The 24,752-nt window shown below is 36.7% G+C and overlaps 1 protein-coding gene across 1 annotated transcript in view; it reads left to right on the forward strand.

Annotated features, from left to right (window-relative positions):
• Positions 1-24,338, forward strand: part of LOC113981501 (formin-1-like) — a 51,395-nt gene extending 27,057 nt beyond the window's left edge. The window contains exons 3-4 of the mRNA XM_027708908.1: positions 22,545-22,720; positions 24,158-24,338. Coding sequence (XP_027564709.1) covers positions 22,545-22,720; positions 24,158-24,169 — 188 coding nt within the window. The 3' untranslated portion in view covers positions 24,170-24,338. The remainder of the gene's footprint in view (positions 1-22,544; positions 22,721-24,157) is intronic.
• The last annotated feature ends 414 nt before the right edge of the window (positions 24,339-24,752 follow it).

Below are 24,752 nucleotides of genomic sequence, written 5' to 3' on the forward strand. Positions count from 1 at the left end.
TTTTAATCCAAACTTGATTCATATAAATCCTGTCAATCTATTTTTATTATTTAAAGTTATTGCCTTCCTTTTCTGACTATGAAATGATTCTGTAGATTACAGTCTGGATCAAAAACTAATGAAATTTTATGTTAAATCTGTTAATATCTTAATAGAACTAATATAATTCAGTACTATACTCGCTTGTGGGGTAGCAGGCGTAAGTTCTATTTCCTCTTAGTGTTTTTTCCTGTGGATTATCATCTCTGCAAAATTCAATTTACCATCTCAGTGTTATAAATACCATTAACTTCTATTTTTTTTTCCCAATATAAAACCTTGATGGTTCCATGGGAATTGTGTTACCTAAAGACTCAGTGTGGCTAAAATGGAGGTAATTATTTCTGAAGATCTTTCCAGATACTGGTTTTTTGAATCATAGTGAGTAACACCACTATCCTGACTGCCACTTTGGTCTAGATGTAAGATACATATCCTCTTTGGTAAGGATTTCTGTTGCTCCTTCTGTAGACAGTTGCGGACTGTATCTAAAATTTTCCAGTTAAGTTTGTGTGTCCTTTCTAGATATGTAATCTTGCAAAGTTTGCTAATATGTATAATATTTGCTAATAAGTATGTCCAACTAAAATTACAGTCACTACATAGCTGTTTACTGGATCTTTGTTTTCCTGTTACATTCAGTGCAGTTCCTTATCATACAGTATATTATGATTGTCTTTGAAGACATCGTGTGTTCTCTATTGAGTCTTATGACACATGTTAATGATAAAAGATCATTAATACTTCATCCCAGTGAAGCCCAAATCTTTTCGTACTAGTGTATACAAAACAGGGCAATGCTGCATTGAAGCTATAGATGTATAGCAGTTTGAAACAAATGTAGACAGGACTGGAAGTTCAAGACACGGTCTCTGAGTTAAAAAGACCCTCTGAAGACCGCTCTTGGTAGATGCTGGGAACAAATAGCTCCTGTTTTAGTTGAATGACTTCCCAGCATGACACACTTAAGCAACAGTTATATTTTATTCTCTCTTTGTAACATGTGACTCTTCAGTCAAAGGCAGTCAGTGAGGGGAAACCAAGTGAATTAAATTGGCATGGAAAACCAGAGACAGCATAATGTTTTATGCTGGTCATAGATTAACAATTTCATGGGGGGGAGAAAAGGCCAAAACATTCCCTCTGGTTTACAGTTTGTGCACTCAGTTTAAGAGACTTACTGTAATGAAATGGACTTCTTTTTTCATCAGTATAAAAAGAATTTCTTGAAGTAAAATACTGAGATATTGTGGAAGTCGTCGTTTTGTAAATCTCTATGTATTCTGTTGGCCATTTAAAACAAGTCAATAGAAATGGCTCAGCTGACATTTTTCTTGATGGATCAGGATAATATATAAAGTGAGATCAAATTAAAGTATTTACCTCTGTAAGTATGATTTAATAATATATATGGGAATTTTTAAAATCTCTAGTAGCTACTCTTTGGTATTTTGACATAGCACCAAATCCAATTTGTGAAAGTAGTGGAAAAAAAGGCATATTCCCGGCTAAAAATATACTTTAAAATAAATTTACTAAAAATGAATAAAGACACAATTTATGTGTTTGTGGTATCCCATATCAGTAAATAATTTTATTTACTGAATATTATTTCATGACTTAGATGTGACATTAAATCTATAATAATACATTTAAATAATACCCATAAGTATTGAATATTATTTATGAGTCATAGCATTAAAATACTGCACCTAGTGGTTTAATGACTTATTTGTTTGTGTCAGAATAATTTTTCTTGGGGCTTAGATTATGACTACCCTTACATTTAGATTATGGTGACTTCTCAATTGCTCCATGTGTTTATGATTTTCTAGATCATATTCAAAGATCTCTTCAGGCTGGTGTGTTTTGTTGTGGGGATCTGTGAGGTAAAAATAGGAGAAAATAGAGGTGAAATGTTGAGAACTGTGGGATGTGTTTTACATGAGGAATTTTAAAGGCTGAGCGAAAGGCTTTACCAGAAAAAGTGATTAAGGAAGGAAATAGAAATAAGTCACAGTCCCTCATCTGAGCAACATTCGCTTTATACTGCCACTTGTAGTGTCATGTGTGATAAAGATTTAGATGCTTTGTAATTTTCTAAATTTTTTTTTCATTTACATTTTGGACATGTTAGAAGGAAAAGTGCTATGTTTTTTTCTCGTAAGGTTTGCTGTTACAATGAAGGGGCATATGGGTCATTTCTGTATTCTGGATACAGGGAGTCTGAAATTGTCTTAAGCAATCACTTAGCATTTCTTTGCTACCACTATATAATGATTTTTTTACTTAGATAATTCAAAACGACAGAGATTAGGGGTATAACTGATGAATAGTTTAGCTAACACATGACCGTGTTTGCTGTCATTTTTCTTGAGTATGTCGGAAAATTAAGCAGGAAAATGTGTGTACTAAAAAAGTCTGAATTCATGGGAAAAGATATTCTGAGTTTCGATTCTATAACTTTTTCAGTGATTCTATATATGTATGTCTATCTTGTGAGTAGAAACTGTTTCCTGATTATCACCCCTGTAAATCTGAACGTCTTTCCTCACCAAAGCCACTAAATATTTATGAATAGAAAATAATTCTTATTATGTGTACAAAATGAAGTAAATTGATTCTTGTTCTCTAAGCTTCAGTACTTCTGTTCCAGAAACATCAGTAAAAGTAACTTTAGTACAGGGGAGTTTGGCCATTAACAAGTTATTATTTCTATGAATACATGAACTTACTAATTATTTTTGAGGGAGAAGTTGCAGAAAGGCTAAAAGTTGTTGTTCCTATTCCTTTTACCCCCTAACAATTCACATTTGTCAGCAGCTAGACTAGTAGCCCTGGGAGGCCCTTCCAGCTGGAAGGGCACACCCTCAGTTCCCAACGTGCTCCCAGCAGCTTTAACTGTTATTATCTGCAAAGTACCAGGTGCTTCTGTGTGACCTAAGATGTTAATCATGCTTACCTTGTATACATAGTTTGTATATGGGATCTGGTTCGTATTGCCAGTATATTTATAACAAATACCTTGATTTCCATGTCCAGAGAAACCGAACACTACAGCCACTAAGGCAGACATATCTAAAAGCTGCAGAATTTTCTCAAGTATGTTGTGATAAATTTGGAGCGTTAGTCAGCAGAAGTCAAGATCTTTGGGGCAATTACTCAAAAACTGGCTTCTTTTATTTTATACAGTACTGAAACTCACTGGTTTTGCAGACCCTTGACTAACATTTTGTTAACAATACTTGAGTCTGATAGTGTTGTTATAATAGTGAAATTTAAAGCTTTGTTTAGTCACTTGGAGAGAGTAAAAGTTTGGGGTTTTTTTTCCTGTGTTAATTTTGTTTAGGATATGTATATATGACCTGGAAAGCTACTGGCATTAAGCCATTTCATCTCAAAAAGCTAAAATCTAGATATTATCTTCTGTAAGTTTCTTCTAGAGTATATATTCTTCTCATTAATGTAGTTGTCAATATATTGTAAACCTGAGCATATGTTCACTAATTTCTGATTTTTCAAAATGAAATTTGTTTTGTTTTAAGAAATTAAAATAGTAAGGAAAATATATTTAAAATGTTATTAAAAAAACTACTCAATTTTGGAGAGTATATGTTTTTAAATAAATGTATATTAAAATGAAGTTACAGTTATGTACAAATTTTTCAATAGACATTACAGTTTAAACTTGAGCATGTATTTGATAGCCTATACTAATTCATGCCAGTCAGATTTTTTTTTCTTTTTGGAAAATACCAGCTTTCATAGAAATAAAACTAAAAATAAAGAAAACCTCAAACAAACATTTTTTTTCCTAGAAGTAGCAGCCTTCTGAAAATTATTTTCTCGGTGAATAATAAACTCCAACTAATATACCAAGAACAAAAGATGGTAATACATCTTTTTGCACAGGCAGAATAGTCTTGTACAAGATCTAAGTATTTATTTATAATGCTTTTGTACTCGCATTTTCTGTCATATCCTTCTTTCATGGAATATGGACCTAATAATTTTTGTGCTAGTTTACTAAAACAGATGATTCTTTAAATCTGACACACAGTGAAACTACCGTTTTAAGTGTTATGAATAAGATAAATACCACCATATAAATCCCCAGGAATTGTTTACATCTTTATTCCTTGTAATTTGTATTCCCCTTTTATACTTGTTTATGCAAGTTATACTTAATTATGCAAAAATGAAAGACTTCCTTCTAATGTCTAATTATGCAAAAATCCAAAGATAGGAAGAAAAATGTTAGGACATACTACTTCAGGTTTTCGCATTTTTCAATAATCTCTTACTTTTTAGCCTTCAGTTTTCTATCTTGTCCTCTAATTTACAGTATGAAAGGCAGTGTTCCATTTCAATGTTTTCCTTATATTTTTGCAAGTCATGGGAAAAAAAATATTCCTAATTTCATTGCTTAGTTTGACAGTCTTAATCCATGTTGAGAGTTTTTTCTCCATTCTATGGATTAGCAAAAGAGGCCAAGTGTAATTAGCCCAAAGAGCTCTATTTTTCATCTCATCAGGCACTGAACGTCTGTCAAGTCCTTTTCATCAAGGTGGTTGGATAACATTTAAACCATTTCACCTTGCAATGTAAACAAAAGATTTGTTTCCATTCTATTCAGAATTTGGTTGCCTGTAAGAACTTCAAGTTTAAAGGCTTTATTCAAAGGTTCGCAGAAAATGGGCTGTAGTTGGAAGCTATTTCAGATTTCTAAGGTGACATGAACTTCGCAAGAGATATCTCTTTTGTTAAAGATTTTGAGGTAGCTAAGTACAGTGAGAACACTTTCTTTTATAACAGGTCCAAGGTGAAATGGTTTTTTATCTAGAACAGGCAGGAGTCTGGGTTTAGTTTTGTCTGTTTGGTTTTTTTTTTTTAATTAAATTTAATAGGTGGGGGTTTTTCACCCCTGTCTTCCGTGGTATTTCTAACTATACTAATTGACTTTCAGATCCTATTTTTTTACTCTCTGTGTAATTGTATTTCAGTTATAGTAATGTAGATGCTTTGTATGAGAGCTGTCATGTAGAGTGTGTTTGCATGGCATGCCTGGTCCGTGCTAGCCACCCACTGCTTTTCCAGTTTGGTGTATGAGAGTCGTTGGATAGATACTCATGTAGTTCAAAGAGTAGCCTGAGCTTGAACAATTCTTGCATATAGTTGCTAAGATATGCCTGCACAGACTTCATACATCTCTCAAAATCTTCATGGCAGGGCTGACATTGCACAACTTCTCTCACACCAGTAAGTTACAGTCATTCTATCCTTGTGGCACAGAGCTCAGATCTGAAGCTTTCCTCATGTGGGTTAGGTGTGACTATAGGCTTAAAGGGGATTTCAGGCTACAAGCAAGGCTGTGACATAGCCTAGGCTTGAGGCATTAATAATGTGGATGGTCAATGAGACAGAGCATAAAAGCAGGTTCAATTAACTTTGTAAAGTAAGTTGCAGCTCTGTCATCAGTGGGTTGAATTCTCTTATGTGTAACTCATTGAAATTGATGTTAAATGTGCAAATTGGGCTGACAGCTGGGTGTTTCAGCAGAACAAATGAAAGGTTTCTTGGAATTCAGGTCTGCTTTAGCAGCTTTGGCTGCTAAAAACAACATCTAATGATACTAATATTTAAATAGTCATAGATTTGAATAGTCATGGAAATACTTCCACCCATCTTCTCGGTGATGTATAGTAGCATACTGCTTTACTTTCTTACTCAGCAGTCACCCTTACAACACTCCCGCAACCCTTTCATTGTGTCTCCTTTATTTCTACTACTTTTCTCCTTCATCTGACTTACACTTTCCTATCTGTACCCTTTGAAATAAGGAAGCTCACGCGTTGCTTATTCACATGAAATTATCTCTGCCACCCATTTCAATGCCATAGGCAATTACCTGTAAGGTCATTTCACAAATGAAAGGAAGGAATGCTGTATTTGTGTTACCTCCTTATTGCACAAGATCTTTGGAAGGGATGTAAAAGCGTACAGAATGGAGAAAGCAGTTTTAGGTGCACTAGGGTGTCTGAGGCACAGGCATAGAGCTGGCAAATCTATGATAGATAGATCTATAATGATCCACATCTTTGTGGACCAGGATAAATTAATTTTAGCATCTAACACTCACTTAGGCAACTGAATCCAAATAACTGTATTGTAAATGATGTGTCAGCTTTTTATTGCAGCCATGTTGTTAACTTCATCCAGCTAAATTATTCAAAAATTGATTTACTACTTCAGAAAAAAAAATCTTTTAAAAAACATATCTGAATTTTGGTCTAGACTTTCATCATGCATTTTGGTGCTTTGTAGACTGTCTTTTTCGTTGTTCTAGAAATTGAATTCTATTTAATTCTGCATTTTTTCTCCTAGGAACTACCTGTATTTCTGTATTACATTTCTAGTTAAGTATAATTCAGTCATTGTCTCTGTGTCAGTGCAGTAATGCAATTCATCTGACTTTCAACTATAAAACTTGATAGACTATGTTGGGATTTTCTGGAGAAAGATTTTAGGGTCCTCAGTTCACAGATATAGCATCTCATTTTTTTAATCCTAGGAGGAAAATCGATGAAGTGAAACTAATTGTACTTCTCGTTGACACAAGTATAGGGCTCAGAGGTCTTTGGCCAAAGTGCATAATTTGCATAACAGGTTTACTGTTACAACAGAACTGTGAGGACAAAAATAAAGGGAAGTTACACTTTTCATTTGGTTCCTTTGGCATCTACATGTTGAAGATGAAAGAATTTTAAAATATGAAGAATATCTTTCATATGAATCAGAAATATGACCAAGAGCATTTTACTCTCACATTCGTATAGTGGTAGGCTTCAGAATGGCGTATGTTATCACTGTGCCTTGAGAGAGAGAACCACCCTTTTCAAGAACAGTACTGAATGCATGCTTAACTCAAAGTAAGACAGAGAGCAGGTATGTGCTTATGAATGACTTAAATAGAAATGCTTTCCAAAACAAAATTATATGCTAGATGGCCAGCACTTGCGAAGTTGTAATTTTATATTTAAAGTAAATGTAATAATACTGGCAGCTATAATACCAGTAGTGACTGGTATTTATATCTGGTTCCTTAGCATGCCAGTGAAAAATTTCAGGTGACAAAAATCCATTTGGCTAATGAACCACCTTTTAATTAGACTCTGAACTTTCAAAAGAATACAGCTTGGTTTTTTTCCTCAGTAATGTAATATAACTGCATAAAAATGTTGCAAAAATGAATTGAATGACAGAAACATTTTTCTAGTGAATTAAGCAGACCACTTGTTAGGTACTTAGACATCTAAGGCTTTATTTTGCCAGACCTGACTGAGGCCAATAAAAAGGGCCATGTTACATAATAAAGAGTGTTTTCTTTTGTTTCATAATAGAATCCTTTGGGTTCAAGAAAGCCTTGATAAAGCTGAGATACTTGTGGCTTCTTCTGGTGGTTTTTACGGTTATTTTGACATGCAAGTGTTATTGAACATGCACATAGTATCTTGCAGATGTTATGCAGTCAGCCATACACTGAAAAAATGTTTCCAAAAAAAGCACTCTAGAGAAAATAAAAAGCTGTCTCCAGACTTGACTGGTTTTAACATGTTGATGTGTCAGAGTTGAGACTGTGAAATGCTGCTTGTCATTTTGGCAGATACTTGTTAAAATATGAATAAATACAGACTGTATTAAAAAGAAATTTAGGCAGTAACTACTAAAGTAATGTATTAACACTTTTTTTGCATCATTTCTGGTCTGCCATTTTAAGATTGCTATAATTAGCCAGTCCTTTATTGAAGGACTGAAAACAAAAGAAATGAGTGGTGTTGAGAGGTAGCTGTTCTGAAGTAGCTTGTTTCCTCATGTCTTCTGAAGCCTGCTTCATTGTGCTGTTCTCCTTTCATTTCTCTCATTTTCACTATCCCAACAGTTAACCCAGGCATAGTCAGTCTTCATCACTAACTGTAAAATTAATGTTGGTGTGCCTGAGGATACATATCCTGATATCCAACCCGACCTCTCTGAGGGTCAGGAATACTGCTCTAGCCAATGCATATGATACCATGCTGTTTTGGGAGAAGTGCTGTGGAGAACTGGAGAAAGCATTTACTAAGTAATAAAAAGGCAGGTGAACTTAAAGGAAATAAATAGGAAGCCATGCACAAACCCCCCACAATTTCACTTCATATATAAAATGAAGCTGACCATTTCACAGAATCAGAATCACAGATTCAACCAGGTTGGAAAAGACCTCTAAGATCATCAAGTCCAATCCTTGATACAATACCACCATGGTTACTAAGTGCCACATCCAGTCTCTTCTTAAACACCTCCAGGGACAGTGACTCCACCACCTCTCTGGGCGGCCCATTCCAGTGTCTGATCACTCTCTCTGTAAAGAACTTCTTTCTAATGTCTAACCTAAACCTCCCCTGGCACAGCTTAAGAGTATGTCCTCTTGTCCTACTGCTGGTTGCCTGGGAGAAGAGACCAACCCCCATCTGGCTACAACCTCCTTTCAGGTAGTTGTAGAGAGTGATGAGGTCTCCCCTGAGCCTCCTCTTCTCCTGGCTAAACAGCCCAAGCTCCCTCTTCTCGTAGGGCCTTGTGCCCCAGTCCCTTCACCAGCTCGCTGCCCTTCTTTGGACACTCTCCAGCACCTCAGTATCCTTCCTGAACTGAGGGACCCAGAACTGGACACAGTACTCCAGGTGTGGCCTCACCAGCGCTGAGCACAGGGGAAGAATCACTTCCCTGGTCCTGCTGGCCACACTGTTCCTGATACAGGCCAGGATGTCATTGGCCTTCTTGGCCACCTGGGCACACTGCTGGCTCATGTTCAGCTTCCTGTCAATCCAGACTCTCTGCCTGGCTGCTCTCCAGCCACTCTGTCCCCAGCCTGTAGCGCTGCAGGGGGTTGTTGTGACCAAAGTGCAGGACCTGGCACAATTTCATGTATGAGATCTTTGAGTCTTGAAAGATAGTTCCATGTAAATATTTATTGAAAACTCAATAGCTTTCCAAAAATCAGATTTGAAATTTTTGGAAGAGAAATAAACTCCAAAAACATTATTCTACTTTACAAGATGTAGTGCTCCCAAACTTCAGATATCTCGCAGTTCTCATTCTTTGTATCTAAATGTATATAGTAAAACTGCGTCACGTTCAAGGAAGGACAACAGGATATTTTAAAGCACAAAAAAAAATATTGTCTTTAACCTGGGAGAAAACCCCTAAAGATAACTGAAGTGCACCAAAATGTTGACAGTAGAATGAATATGGTAAACATACACCATCTTGTTTGAATGCAGAATTTTCAGTTGGCAGCAGTTTTTAACAGTTGAAGAGAAGTCACTCATGGATGCCACTGTAAGTTATTCTTGAGCTCATATGTTATTCATGTCGGGTACGTCTCACTACATGTTTACAAAAAAACTGGAGGTGCCAGGAAAACCATAAATCTAAAGGAATTAGTTCGAACCTTAATTTATTTTCTCAATTTGAGACAATTTGGAGGGGTGGAGACCTCAGAAGTCTCCTCCCTCGGATTCAATAACCCTGGTTTCTCCAGTAGAGAGAGAGACCAAATACGCCTGGATGTAAGTGAAAAAATAACTCTTTACTAAGAAGAAATGCTAATAACAATACTGATAAAACTAGGTTAAACAAACTGATGAGGAGAAACTTCCCAAGCCTGTCCACTGGACCAAATTAGGATGGCAGCTGGCCTCCCCCACCTGGAAAAAACACATATGGCCACAGGACAGAGACAAGATGACCAGCCTTCCATGTGGCTTGCCTCCACCATGGCTGGAAAACCTGTCAGGAATGGTTGGAGAGTCAGCGGTGGTGGGAAATAGCAGATAGCTGGGGTTTGTTACTGGCAGACGCTTGCGTGGTGCTGGAGTGAGGCTGCCCGTCAATGTCCTTTTGGGTCTTTGAAGTGCCTGTTTCTGAGGTAGTCAATGCCCAGCATACGGGGGGCATCTGGACCAGTGATAGTGGGGGTTTTCTGCCACTCTTTCCTGGTTAAGCTCCATTCAGCTTCTAACACTGTCAACTAGTGGGAACACCCTGTCACCCCAGAAATGGAAATAGACTCTGCCCCCACATGTCCTGATGACATTAAGGTATGCTGAGCACAAGTCTCAACCAAAGCTTTGAATTCTTATGGTTCTGATGTGCCAGGCCACTGGATCCACACAGTCCAGTAGACCCTATTGTCCCTTTCCTCCCCTGCCTGGAGGCAGGGCCTCTCTAATCTTGTTCATCCTAGCTTCTTCTACCTCCCTGTGAATATATGCGGAATTCACAGGTATATCCCATGTGATAACTAACAACATTATCATCACCGTCATTAAGGTCCAGACAATCGAGACATGCTCTAGAATACAGGCCTTCCCCACCACCTCTCCTTCCTTACCTGTTCTTTCTGAAGAGTTTATGCAGCACTCCAATTGCGCCTCATCCCACCACGTTTGCACAGTTTTCCTAATGCATGGTGGCCTTCAGCTCCTCCTCTTTGTTGTCCATGCTGCTTGCATTGGTGTAGATGCACTTGAGTTGGGCTATTGATCCCACCACTTTTTTGAATGAAGAAGACCTAATTTTTATGTAACTGTTCTCAGGCACTTCCATTCTAACACATCAGTATCCACTGGGTCTTTGCTGCTGCATGAATCTCCATCCCCTGCCTCCTCTGAGATGGCAGACTGAAGTACCTCGCTAGGACACCATCTCTCAAACATTGATGTGCTGCCCCCAGGCTTATTTCTAACAAGCCTGATTTTATCCTTTTCCCCCTTCAAATCTAATTTATAGCTCTTTCAGTGAGCCCTGCTAACTCTTGTGCAAGGATCCTTTTCCCCTCTGAGGCAGGTATACTCCTGCAGCAGGCTTGGTGGTGTATAAACTGACCCATGATTACATTTCAAATTGTATTAAGTGATAAGTGATATTCTTGTTGTCTTTGCACTTGCACACATTCAGTATTTACATGGTTAAATGGTTTGATGGTCAAACTCTTAATTTTAGGATTTATCTTTTATTGCTTCTATCCTGAAGAACTTGCCCTCCCTATAACAGCTATAAGTATAGCTGTTTAAGCTGTTTGATTATATACTTTGCCAAGAAAATCTTTCTGACTGATACTTGTGGTACTTCCAGTAGAATCTTTTCACAGCCTGTTTGTTCTCCTTAATCTCCATCACCTTTCTCTTCACTTTTGTCTCATAGCTCTCCCTCTCCTCCTTCCTCTCATTTTAATCCTTGACCCTGGGCAACTTTCTGCCTGCTCCTCCATTTATTACTTCCTCTGCTTTGGCTCTGTGTTTGGCGTGTTGACTATCTCAGACACTGCCCCATTTCCTTCTGTCTTGAATATCTCACATCTCTTACTCCTTACACCTCAGATATTTTGGGAAGTTTTGGTGTTTGTTGAGAGACAAATTGTGCAAGTCCTTCCCCATTAAAAATAGATTATTATTCTCTGTCTCTTTCAGTAAGTAGTTGAGCCTGACTCATGTTATGTTGTTTGAAATATGTTGCCTCTTTCTTTTTTAAAACTGTCAATTCTTATGTGCTGTGTTACTTTTTTTGCTTAGCATTAAGCATACTGCTAAGCTCAAAATTTTAGTTGATTCTATAGCTTAAATCTGTCCACTCTAGGAGTCTGACACAGCTGTACATGCTAAGTTACAGGATTTGGACATATAAAAATAGATCTTTAAAAAAAGAGAAAATGAGAAAGGGAAAGAAAAAATAAAAAGAAAAAGGAAAAAAACCTCAATAATAATGCTTCAATTCTGCAGATTTTTTTCACCAACCCTTCCCTTTGATTCTGCAGTTTCTATGTCAATATTTATTTTGCTTTTAAATATGTAAATGACCAGAAGTATTTCATTATTATAATTAATTCTGTATCTTTCTTTGGACTGTTACCACTTCCCAGGGAAACAACAAGCTAAAATGCACTATATTTAGTACCTTTTCATTTATTCTAGATAGCTATTAATTTACCAGATCTGTAACTTAAAAGATAACATTCTTGCAGATGTGAATTTGGGACTGTCTGTAGTAGGGAAAGGACAGATTGCACATTGGAATGAAGGCACATAAGATGATATTTTATTATTTAATAGGTACTGAGTATTGTTATAAACTACAGTTGGAGCTATTATTGCTGTCTATCACATGAATTCAGTGCTTATGAATTCATCAAACTTTAATAATTTCAGATAAAAATATACATCTTGTGTGCTTATCTGAAACTGAGGGTTTTAAAATGTCAGCTGAATAGTTTACCTATGTGTGAGAAACAGGCCAGAGAAAAAAAATATTTTTACTACAACAACGACAAAAAATGGTTAGATTAAAAAATATTTGAAGGAAGCTATTAAATTTTTCTGGAGGATCATTTTTATCTGGATTATATTTCTGACAAGTGAGGCTAAATAATGGCACTTCAAAAAAAAATTCACATGTAATTGATTCTTATTATTGACATTTTTTGCAAAATACTACATCTCCATGGGCCATGCTCCATGCATCTTGCACTGGTTCTTCCCACTACCACAGGCCTAGGCAGTGTACGAGAAGCTGGTGGCTTTTCTTTGAATGAAAGACAAGAGCTGGAATAGAAGTAAGAAGTAACCAAGAAAAGGAGCCAGTTCTTAAGCTCATTCTTGAGTTAACATCTTGATGAATGAGTCCCAGAGATTGACACCATGTAATAGTGCAGAAATATCCCACTGGTGTGGAGTTCAGCTGGTGTACCTGTATGACATAGTCCAGAATCAGGAAGAGATAGTAATTTATGTCTGAAACTAGTATAGTTAACAGAATACAGGGTTGCATCAAAAGCTGTCCTAGCAGTATTACTAAATAGTACTAATATTAATTAGTACTATTAGCTATTGGATTAGTAGTTTTTATGACACTGACTCAGACATCCTTCCAGTTGGATGGAGAAAATTAGTGTTACAAAACTTTTTGTGGGACTTTACAGAAGAAAATGATCTCAACAGATCTCTAGGTAGGTGAATTCTCTAAGTTGATTCTGCCCATTCACAGGATATTATCACTCTCACTCGAGATATTGCATATGTTAAAGCAGTCTGGACAGCATTGCTAATGAGGTTAGAGAGAAAAAGACACTAGCTGTCAAATCCTCACTGCATCTCTTGGGTTCTGCTGGATTGGTAATAAAACAAATGATCCTTTTGCTGCAAAGTCTTGTGTATTTTGGTTTTCATGAATGTTAAGCAATGTTGCTGCCTATTATCTTTGTTTCCTGATTGTCAGTATCTTTTGGGCTGTCATGTGGCTTCCTGTTGGATAAAGGCATAAGAATGTCACATGCAATGTGGTGTTATTCCATGAGGAGGAGGAGGAAGATCACAGATCATGTTATCACAGTGCAGTTTTTCACTGATGAATCATATGCCCCATGGTCTACATATAAATAGCATACTCAGTGTTAATTAGTTTTGTTACTGTCGGTAGTGTCCCTGGTTACCTATACAGGCTGTTCTTTTAATTATTGCTTCTAGTGCTTTGGCACATTTCTATCCATACTTCAGTAAGTCAAATCTTAATATCTGCACTAAAAAAGTATTTATATAATAACATTTATTCAATGTAGAAGTGACCTAAGTGACATTTGCAAATAGATTCATCAATGTTAAAGCTTATTTTAGGCAGTTTTCAACATTTTGAAGTGTAAGGTAAAAGATGTAGATTATTTAAAATCATTTATTGTCAGGGATTTTTTATTAATCTATTGCACAAACAAAATCTTTTTTGTGGTGACTTTTTCTTTCTGATAGTTGAGAGAAGAGTGAGAACCAGTGTATAACAGGAAATATTCTAAACAGCATGTGAGAAAAATAATGTAAACACTTAAAGTCATTAAATAGCTTATTACGTTTACTGAACCTGCTGACATTGTAGCCTCTATTCCTAGCTTGCTGCCTAAAAAATGTTAGCTTTCAGTTGTGTAGCTTTTTGTCTGGATTTTCTATATGCTTCTTTGTTCTCCTTATTGCACTAGCCACAGGTTTCTAATCTTTTCAAAGACTATTGCTTGCAAGGACAAATCTTGCTAAACAAAATAACGAATAAAGAATTTCAATATCAGTCTCCTACTCCACATTCTTTTAGTTCACTGGCTAAGGCCACAGATTAGAAAACCAGTTGTAAAAAGACACAATGAAACACCTCCCATAGTAGATAGCAATTACAGTATTAGGCATGCTTCCGTTTTAGGTAGTTGCTTTGAGGGCAATCTATAAAAAATACGGTATGTACTAGAAATTACTTCAGGTAATGAAAGAAACAGTTGTAAACTGTTTTTTGGAAAATCACCATTATCTATTTTAGAGCCCCACAAGACATTTAGCATATGCTTATTAACAAAAACATATGTGAATTGTCAGGTAGTTCAAAAGTTTCTATAGAATTTAATTTTTGTATGTCCACAATTGGCTAACTTGGGAAATGTTGTATAATTATAGGCTGATTGGATATTTAACTATATCACTTAGGGCGTTATCCCCATCTGGAATTACTGTGAGCAATGAAATTCTTTGGCATTAAAAAGGAACCTTTCAGTAAAAGTTCCTGGTATTGCAGCTCAGAACCTTGGCCTGAACACTGATTGTGGTGTTTTGCTGTGGACACATGAAGCTACTTTGGGAATAGTAAAAGATTCAGAATATGCACTGAAGTGTCAACTGCTTCCTGTGTTATGTCCTCCTGGGATTTTTAGTAATCTTTGTTTCTTTGCTTTTGATGCCAATTCTGAACACTTGGAGGGCATCCTGCTTGCATCTCTAAGCAAGATTGGGCTGGAAAGTGACAAGGCAGGTTTTGCTCATTATTTGCTCAGTGTAACTAAACTAGTTAAATTTGAGTATGGCTAAAACAGTAGGTTTGAATGGGGTCAAGCTGCTCAGTACCTTACAGGTCTGTATCCTAATGCAGAAAATAAATTCTGTACTTGTTATGAAAGTTCCTGTTCCTCAGCTTTCTTGAGCACATGTTAGATGATTGCACAGCATTGAAACTTGAATACAGTTCTCTCATCTTTCTGGTGATGATCCTGCTTTTTTTTTGTTGGTTTTGATTTTGTTTGTTATTTTTGCTTCCTAAGACAAATACTACTAATTTTTTTACACTAATTTAGTGATAAGTATTCTTATTTTTGCTATTAGAGTTTGCTCTCTTAGGGATCTGGGATTTTTATCTAGAATAAATTGACTGAGGTTAAGGAAAAAAGCAGTATAAAGGATATAAGTTACTGTAAATGTAAACCCTTAATAAGAAAATTATAAAGCGCATTCAATGTCAACATTCTAAATGAAAACTTATTTTAATGCAAAAGCATTAAATTTATAAAAGGAATTTATACCATCTATGTTGCTAATATTTTTTAGGTTTGTGACAATTCTGAAGTATTTGTGAAAAGCTTTGAGTTGTATCATATGCTTTTGCAGTTGATACACTCTGCATTAAGTTGCACGAATATTTTTCAGAAAAAAGTAAATATTTTGGATTTCCTTCACATCCCTATATTTAGTGGTTGTTCAGTCAAATTTTCTAGGTCAGAAATCTTTACCTTCACCATTTTTTGCTGTTCATTTTTAATATTAGAAGTTTATGTGAAGGCCATGTACAATTTATCACCTCCTGTGGGAAAAATATCCTATTTCAAGTTCACACTTCAGAATAACACACTAATATTTATTTGCTAGCCAGGTCTTAATCTCACTTGGTGATACATTTCTCTGTTAGAAATTGGATGGATTTGAAGCCTCTTTAACATTTTTCCTCCAATACTAGCAGTACTAAGTTGTATTTACTGTTTGCCAGGAGAAATAGGACACAGCCAAAAGACAATAAATTGTTAATTGTTTTGGATATTGATACTTTAGGAGCTTCTAGCTTTCTTAGCATTACAAGGATCTCAACTGCCACTCCAGGCCTTTGTTACCATACTCACCACTTTGAGGGATTTGATTTAAAAATTGTACTAAGTACTGTGCCCTTCAGTCTTCTTTGTAAGAGCTATACAGCAAGTACCACACCTAACATTTGCTTTTAAAAATCTGCAATTTGTCATCATGAAAAAGAATTTCTTAAATGTACTGTGGAAACAGAGGCAACCTGCAGCAAGGATTTTGCTAAACTGCTTATAGTATGAATCACCTCATGCTACAATACAGATTCAATAAAACTATATAAATTACAGAGAAAGATGACACATATCATTGTTCCCAAAGACAGCATTTAGTATAATTTTCCAATTTCTCTACTCCTCCACTAAACTACAGATTTTCTTAATGTTAAGAGGATTTATTCATCTACCTAGTACACGATGTTTACTTTTCTGCACAGGCAGCTCCATATGTTCTTTACATTCCATCCAATACAACAGAAAGAACTGTATTGATGCTAAGATTTCAGTCTTGAGCCTCCAGCAGAGCAAACAGGTTTCTTCTATTTGCTTCCTTCCCATAAGGGAAATCTGGAAAATTAAAAGGGAAGGAGGATAGCTTCCTCTAGATTTTTAAATTTCCTTTCAGCTCTTCTTATCTTTCTCTCTACTTATTCATATTTCAGTAGAATCATAGAATCAGCCAGGTTGGAAAGGACCTCTGAGATTATCAAGTCCAACCCTTGATCCAACACCGCTATGGTTACTAGACCATGGCACTAAGTGCCACATCCAGTCTCATCTTAAAAACCTCCAGGGATGGTGAATCCACCACTTCCCTGGGCAGCCCATTCCAATGCCTGATAAAGAATTTCTTCCTAATATCCAACCTAAACCTCCCCTGGCACAGCTTAAGACCATGCCCTCTTGTCCTACTGCTGGTTGCCTGGGAGAAGAGACCAACCCCCATCTGGCTACAACCTCCTTTCAGGTAGTTGTAGAGAGTGATGAGGTCTCCCCTGAGCCTCCTCTTCTCCTGGCTAAACAACCCAGCTCCCTCAGCCTCTCCTCATAGGGCCTGTGCCCCAGTCCCTTCACCAGCCTAGTTGCCCTCCTTTGGACACTCTCCAGCACCTCAATGTCCTTCCTGAACTAAGGGGCCCAGAACTGGACACAGTACTCCAGGTGTGGCCTCACCAGTGCTGAATACAGGGGAAGAATCACTTCCCTGGTCCTGCTGGCCACACTGTTCCTGATACAGGCCAGGATGTCATTGGCCTTCTTGGCCACCTGGGCACACTGCTGGCTCATGTTCAGCTTCCTGTCAATCCAGACTCTCTGCCTGGCTGCTCTCCAGCCACTCTGTCCCCAGCCTGTGGTGCTGCAGGGGGTTGTTGTGACCAAAGTGCAGGACCCGGCACTTGGCCTTGTTGAACCTCATCTCATTGGAATCAGCCCAACTCTCCAGTCTGTCCAGGTCCCTCTGCAGAGCCCTCCTACCTTCCAGCTGATCGACACTCCCCCCCAGCTTGGTGTCATCTGCAAATTTCTTTAAAATAGAATTTAACGGTAGAAAATCAAATCTTATTGTCCTCTGTGTCAGCTACATACATGGGAACACTGAGTGCAAAGTTTATATGTTTATACAGAATTAATGTCTTTATAGTAACAGATCTGAAATAACCACAGCTGACATGTGTATGGAACTGTGCAATACTTCCAATGCTATTTTTAATAAAATGCTGTGTGTAGTAACAAAGAGATATTTTAAACAGGAAAAATCAGAAAGCATTTACTGCTTAGAAAGAAAAAGGTTCAGCCAGAGGGATGGATCATGAAATTTGAGGTGCCCGTAGCAAAAAAATAATTTTGGTAGGATCTGCATATTTTGGATTCCCATAAATTAAAAAAAAAAGTAGGTTGACTTTTCAGCTCAGTTTATCGTCACATTCCACCAATGCTTTCAACAACATTGGTCAAGCCTAATCTATTTTGAGCAAGGAAGTGTAGCCAAGACTATTTAATGTGCTGTAACTCACTGATGTAAGATCTTGCAACAGCTAAATCCCTACAGTAATATCATTGTCTTAAGTTAGTAGTATTTAAAGTCCTCTAAATGTAGTTCTGATGGTCAGAGTGTTCATCTCTACTGTCAAAATGCTGTCTTTAAATAAGCAACTTCTGCATTTAGACTGTTTCAGTTTTGTGGTCCAGTTGCTGAAAAAATCTACTTGGTTATTAATTTTGTTTCTTTGTTTCTAAAATTTAAGACCCCCAAAGCTTTAAAGGTCTACAAAACTTTGCACTCAGAGACTCATTGTCAAATGGTGTGCAAAGACTTAAATTTTATTTACCTTCTTTTCACTCCTTTTAAGAGGAGAACAGTGAACACAAGTGTCTAGTATCTAATTAACACACGGTTTTCTTCATCATGCGAGTGTTTATAACATTCAAATAGGCAATAGAATTCTACATTACATAGGAGTCAACATACAAAAAGAGTAACTTTTATTTTTGTCATATGTGATATAACAAAGCAATCTAGAAAGAATGCAGTGTGATTAAAATATCAATATATAGAATGACCAGTGGTCAGGAAACATAGCTAAAAAGATAGTGACCTCAGACTTAAGTGTGTTGTGGTTAAGCAAACCATGTTCCCAGAGAGAATGGATATCATGACTCATCCTAATTCCTTGAACTAACAAAAAATATGTTTGAGAAGCTGATTTTTTCCCCAAGTTCTTTGTTCAAGACAGCTGAGAAAGTACAAACAGGTCTTCTATAGAAAGAGACTGCCCAGAGAAAACATACCATGTCCACAGAAACTGTAGAACTGTGTATTCCACAATGGTGACTTAACAGAAATGTATTCTATGTTACCTAATGCACCTGTTTGCTAATTTAAGACTTCATGTTTAAAAGACTTTGTATGACAAGAATGGTAATTTGTACAAAAAATTCAAACATATGAATAATTATATAATTATCTAAGTTCAGCATAGGACTAGAGGTTTTAGGAAATCCTGGATGTACTATTAATTATCACAGTCTGAAGATGTGACCCTGTCTGTACCCCTGAGGTTTAAGTGCCTCATTTGTCTTACTTGTAAATGTGACAAGATAAAAAAGTTGTTTACTTACACTCACAAAGTCTGCATGGTAAAAATTGCCAAAGAAGCATTAAGTATTTAATCTTCCTGCATTTACATTGCTGTCTTCCATTTCCTTGGGACAATAGATGGCAACAGATTTGTATTTGGGCAGTCTTCTTTGTACATGTAATGCTCATAGGAGGCACTCCTAATTGGTATAAACTGTGAAATCTGGAACACAGTTTGAGTAGCCATTGGATTTGTTTGAAGCGTTAGTTTTTCAGAGGGGGGGAAAAAAGATGTCAAATCAGTTCAGCTGGCTAAAAGATAAGCATATGGATTTTAAAACTTCCAAAATGCAGTCTATAATTGAATGATATATACATTTCTTTGCATATGCATGCATAAAATATATATGACCTTTTTTTAAACACACACTCAGATTACAGTGCATTGCCAGTTTAAAAAAAAAATTCTTTTCTGGGTAAGTGTAAGTAGCAGTAAAATCCATCTGTTGGAACTGACAGAATGGTGAACTTCAGGGAAAAATATGACCAAGCATTTAAGAATTTGCTTAAAATAGAATACTTAGAGAGAGGGTTAAACTTCTTTCATATTCCACTGTCTGCTGAGGTGGATGGGTCCCTTACCATACAAGTGGTTGTATGCTAATGGTGTGTGCAGGTGAGGACTGATTCAGGGAAGAATGGGGTCATCATGTGTAGATAACACAACATTAAGTTATGACTGGAATAGAGTCTGAAGCATGTAGGCTTGGTAACAGACTTGGGAGCAGTCTGCCAACAGCAACAAATGCCATAAATTAATATGATGGTGCATAAAGTTAAATTTGGACAAAAACTGAATCTCTGCAGCTGAGGGAGGTACTAATTTTTCTAGAGGCCCAGAAAGCATTTGGCAGGCAAACTGTTCTTAGCTGTGCCACAGTTAATTATGGGAAATACCAGCTACTGCAAGAAGGAATTCTGATTGTGGCCTCTTGCTACAGCTCTGTATCACTTAATGAATCAATGAAAATTATTTCAGTGACCATATTGTGGGTAAAATTCACTGCCACAAAGGAATTTTCTCTTTAGGCGTAGCTGATGTAGAACAGATATCTTGAAAAACTTAGATAAAAATTGATCCAAACACACTGCCAACTACAAACTGTAATCAAGCTTTGAAGTATTGAAGGTAATGCTGAGCAAGATGGGCAACCAGTAATGGGGGATTAGAAAATTAAAATGAATTCCCAAAGAGCATTGAATTAAAAATAGTACTATTTCCTGGGGTTTACTATGTATATTTGCATTTTAATGCTGTTTTAATACTACATGAAATACTATGAATAATACTATGAAAGCATGTATGGTTTTTATAGATTATATTACATTATTCCAATTTTTTGTGATGAAAAATCAGTAGATACAAAACTTGTAGCACTGATACATGACAGAAATCAGGAGAAACACCAAAAGCTGGCACAGTAGATTTGCTACCATGACACAAATAATGTTCAATTACCTTAAAAATGCTGATTTTTACTGTTTCTTCTCCACTCACTTGAAACTTTCTATTTTCCATATGTCATAATCACATAAAGTAGGGTGGCCAGAGATAACAGGGCTAATTGTACAGAGCAATAAAAATGAGGTCAAAATTCAACTGATACATTTTATTCAGCTTATTATACTTCCGAGCATAGTATTTGCATTTCTGATCTTAAAGTTTTCTAAATATCAGAATGACTTATGTAATGATATACGGGCCAACAAGAAAAATATTTTATGAAATGTGTAAAAATATACAGAAAAGCAGTGATTCAGAAAGTCAGAAAGCAAGTCTCTCTTTTAAGATCCCTGATCTTAAAGATAGCACATCTGGACTTGAAACTGTCATAAAATGTGTTGTCTTGTGTTTGAATATCTTGATACAGTTTCATATTATACACAGTGCATAATTTCACAATGTGTAAAGGTATATGTAATACTCTTTACTCTTTCTGCAGAAATGTTGTCTTTTGATAGGATCTCACTTTGAGATTTCATGTGAATAAGCAGATGAGTTTATTCACACAATAATAACTGATTTGTACTTTGGAGTGTTGGCCATTTTACCAGGTGTTCTACATTACTATGCTTACTGATACAGTGTGGCACCTGAATTATTTGGAGCTGTAAGCTAACAGAAAGTTTGAAAATCAGCCTATATTTAAGCCAACATTCTTACAGCTGCCAGCCCTAGTGCTACTTTTTTAACGTGGTCTTTTAAAATCAGGGAAAAAGAAAAAATCCAACCTTTTAAAAATTACAAAATTGTAAGTGGAGTTCATAGAATCATAGAATGGCCTGAGTTGAAAGGGACCATAAAGATCATCTAGTTCCAACCCCTACCCCATGGGCAGGGACACCTTTCACTAGACCAGCTGCTCAGAGCTCCTTCCAATCTGACCTTAAATACTTCCAGGGTTGCTTTTATAATGCTGAGCTACAATATGCAGCAGCCAGGAATTATGCTAGTGTCTGAAGTTTCCAGTAAAATGTTCTAGGATGAATGTGTCTGTGTATATGAAAGAGTGTGTATGTCCTAGAGAATATAAAAGGAGGTGTATGTATCCTATATCATATCAGACATTACACTTCAGAGAACACACTGACTTCATGGAATTCATTGTTCTTCTCATTGTTAAAGTAGAGGCTATCATGCAGAAAAAGGCATTTTTGGAGGGGACTAATAAACCAGCAATGCTATGAATGAGGGAGAGTGCTGAGTGGTTCTAGTGCATGACATAGAGGAGTATACTCTTGGCTGTCAGGTTTTGTTCATACCTCTCCCACTAAATTCATGTCTGTTTGTAACTAAACAGTCCCAAAACCAGGTTGATACTATGTTTTAAGGTTACTGGAGCAAGGCAAAGTGTTAAGTATCACTTCTGATTGAAAAACTCTGCTTTTTATGCATTTGGTGTAAGGGACTTATGTGGATTGGCACAGTCCCCACTAAGGCTGTGTTTAGCCAACGTCAAAAAGTTTGTCTAATCAGTCTGTGGAGCTTCCTTAGTGTAGTTTTTATACTTCACACCCACCTCTGAAATGTGTGTGTCTAAAAAATAAGCACATTCAGAAGGACGAGTAAGAGTGCCTTCGCAGAGCAGTTGAAAACTCAAGCATCTTACACACAGTCTGTGTCTGTGTATAGGGAAAAGACAAGCAGGCCACTTTTTTTTAATGCTACATCTGTCCCACAAAATTTAAGAACAAAAAGATTTTTTTTTGAGTGAATAAAAAGTTTCTACCCCATTTATACCATTCTGGTTTTTTTTTAAACAAACAGGAGAACTGTAAGTGCAAGTGTTGGTAGTGTGTACCAGAGTTTCAAAAAGATATATAATTTTCTGTATGCAGGGATTATCTGCAGATGCATAGAATTATTTTATTTAATTTCATTTCACTTGGGCCTTCCAGCAGAGTCTGCTTTAAAGGATGATGTCACTGAACAGCTGACTAATTTGGATGTGGCAAACAGAGATGAAGATACTTGGGTTCTGGATTGCAGATTGGGGCACTCCAACTCATTTACTCATTCAAGTGATAAAGAGAAGATCAACAGAAACGTGTTGCATTTGAGCCTGGAACTGAATGTGAGTACGACTCTATTCATGCTATATTGGGTTTCAACAAGCATTTATTATATATAATTACATTTTTGGTATGCATTTATTTCGTGTCTGTCTAAAAATTTTGGATGGGATGCAGTTTTCCAGATGGTCTGTGAGTCCATGTATCTTTGTGCAGCTAAGCCTGAAAGCAATACATAAAACTTTTGAAACTATATAAGTAGATTAAGATATGTGATGTGCCACTTCTAAAATCTTGATGGGTGTTTAGTTTAAATTAGTTGCTTCCTGGAAATGCATTGCAGGAGCTGGCAACTAGGAGACAGGAAGGGTAAGTACCAGGAAGATTTAGGTCAGCAAGCTGTGTGTGTGCACCTGTGCACATGTGCACTCCTCTGTGTGTCTGTATGTGTGTGTGTGTGCGTGCGTGTGCTTCTGTCCATGTGCACAGCCCAATACCCAGTTTTCGTGCAGCTGAACTGGCACTGGAGTCAGACTGGCCATTCGTTTGACAGGAAAGGTTTCTAAACTTCCTGGGATATAAACCACTAAGGCTTCAGAAGGCAAACTGCATTAATTACAATGCGAGACACTTCAACATGGCCCAGCTTAATGTAGCTGGAAATATTTACATGCTCCCAGGGTAAGTAAGCAGCCTACAGATAAACGTGTTTTGGCAAAAGTTTTCAAATTGGGAAAAGGAACAGAATGTAATAGAAGAGGAAAGAAACATGGAAGGGATTGAAAAGGTTGAAAGGGTTGAAAGATATTGTTTTAAAGACTAGACTACCTAATACAGTTTGTACAAAGAAACACTAACAAAATTTATGTAACAGTGACATCTATTGGTAGAAATATCAGAATTAACTTAGAAGTACATTTAAAATGCTTTTAATGGTGCTTAAAATCACCATTGCTATTCTCTTGAGCTTGTTATAAAATTGATTTCTTGTCCTAATCTTCTTTTCCTAAAATAATTATTTAGAATACTGTTGTACTACTGTGAAAGTACAGATTTATTTATCCTTGTAGTAAAATGATGAGATGAAAACAAATAACTGGACTGAGAAGAATTGTGATGTAGCTATTATCACTGCTAGAAATATATACTACGACAGTCCATGAGGATACTTTGTCTGCATTTACAGTCCTTGTATAGAGCAGGACGAGTTACAAATTAAAAGCCATTTAAGAACATTTTGAGTCAAGTAAGAGATATCTAAGATTAGTAAGCAGTTTATTTCAATTTTTCTTACTTTTTCTAAAGAGACATTTTATGTCTAAAAATCTAAATAATTGCATTATGAAAAATTGAGTAACTTCAGTTTCTTGTAGTTAACAAGGAAGAACATTTATTCCACTATTTTTAAAAAATTCAGAACAAAAGCCTTGATTTCAGTTAAAAAAAGGGTGCTCAGCATGGGGTGGGTTAGGGACCCACCGAGACACTTTATCCTGCAGCTCACTCCCTGAGACTTTTCTGAAAGTCTTTTAGAACAGAACACTGGGTTGAATTACAGAACCCTTGTATCTCCAAGACGAGTCCATGGGATTGGAGGAGGAGCTGCCAAAAGAATGGTAGTGAGAAGACTGCTGCAGTTGCTGCCATAAGAATCTGTTTAGACTGCAGCATTGCTATAAGCGGCCTATAAGAAAGATAATGGCCAAAACCAGGATGCATGAGTTGCTCTGGTGGGAGCAACCCCTGGGCGTTCCCTTCCCCTAAAGGGTGGGATGTCACACCCAGATACTGTCTCTCCTATGCAGTCGTCACACGGGACAGCAAGACAACTTGGTAACAAATGTGCCAGTATCTAGAGGGCAACTCAGAAGCAAAAATGATGTTTCCAGGAAATAGCATCTGAAATGGACCGATTTATTTATGCACAGTTGCACTACACCCAGTCATGTGATCTATGGCCCTTTCCTGCTGTTGGAAGAAAAACTTTAGTCTGACTGTTCAAAAGTTTGGCATTACCATTTTATAATTCAGTTTTATTGACAATAATGACAGTGTGAAAAACAAAGCTATTTACTGAATTGTTCTGCTTTCTCT

The sequence above is a fragment of the Neopelma chrysocephalum genome, unplaced genomic scaffold (assembly GCF_003984885.1).
Source record: "Neopelma chrysocephalum unplaced genomic scaffold, ASM398488v2 Primary Assembly neopelma1_24, whole genome shotgun sequence".
NCBI lineage: Eukaryota > Metazoa > Chordata > Aves > Passeriformes > Pipridae > Neopelma > Neopelma chrysocephalum.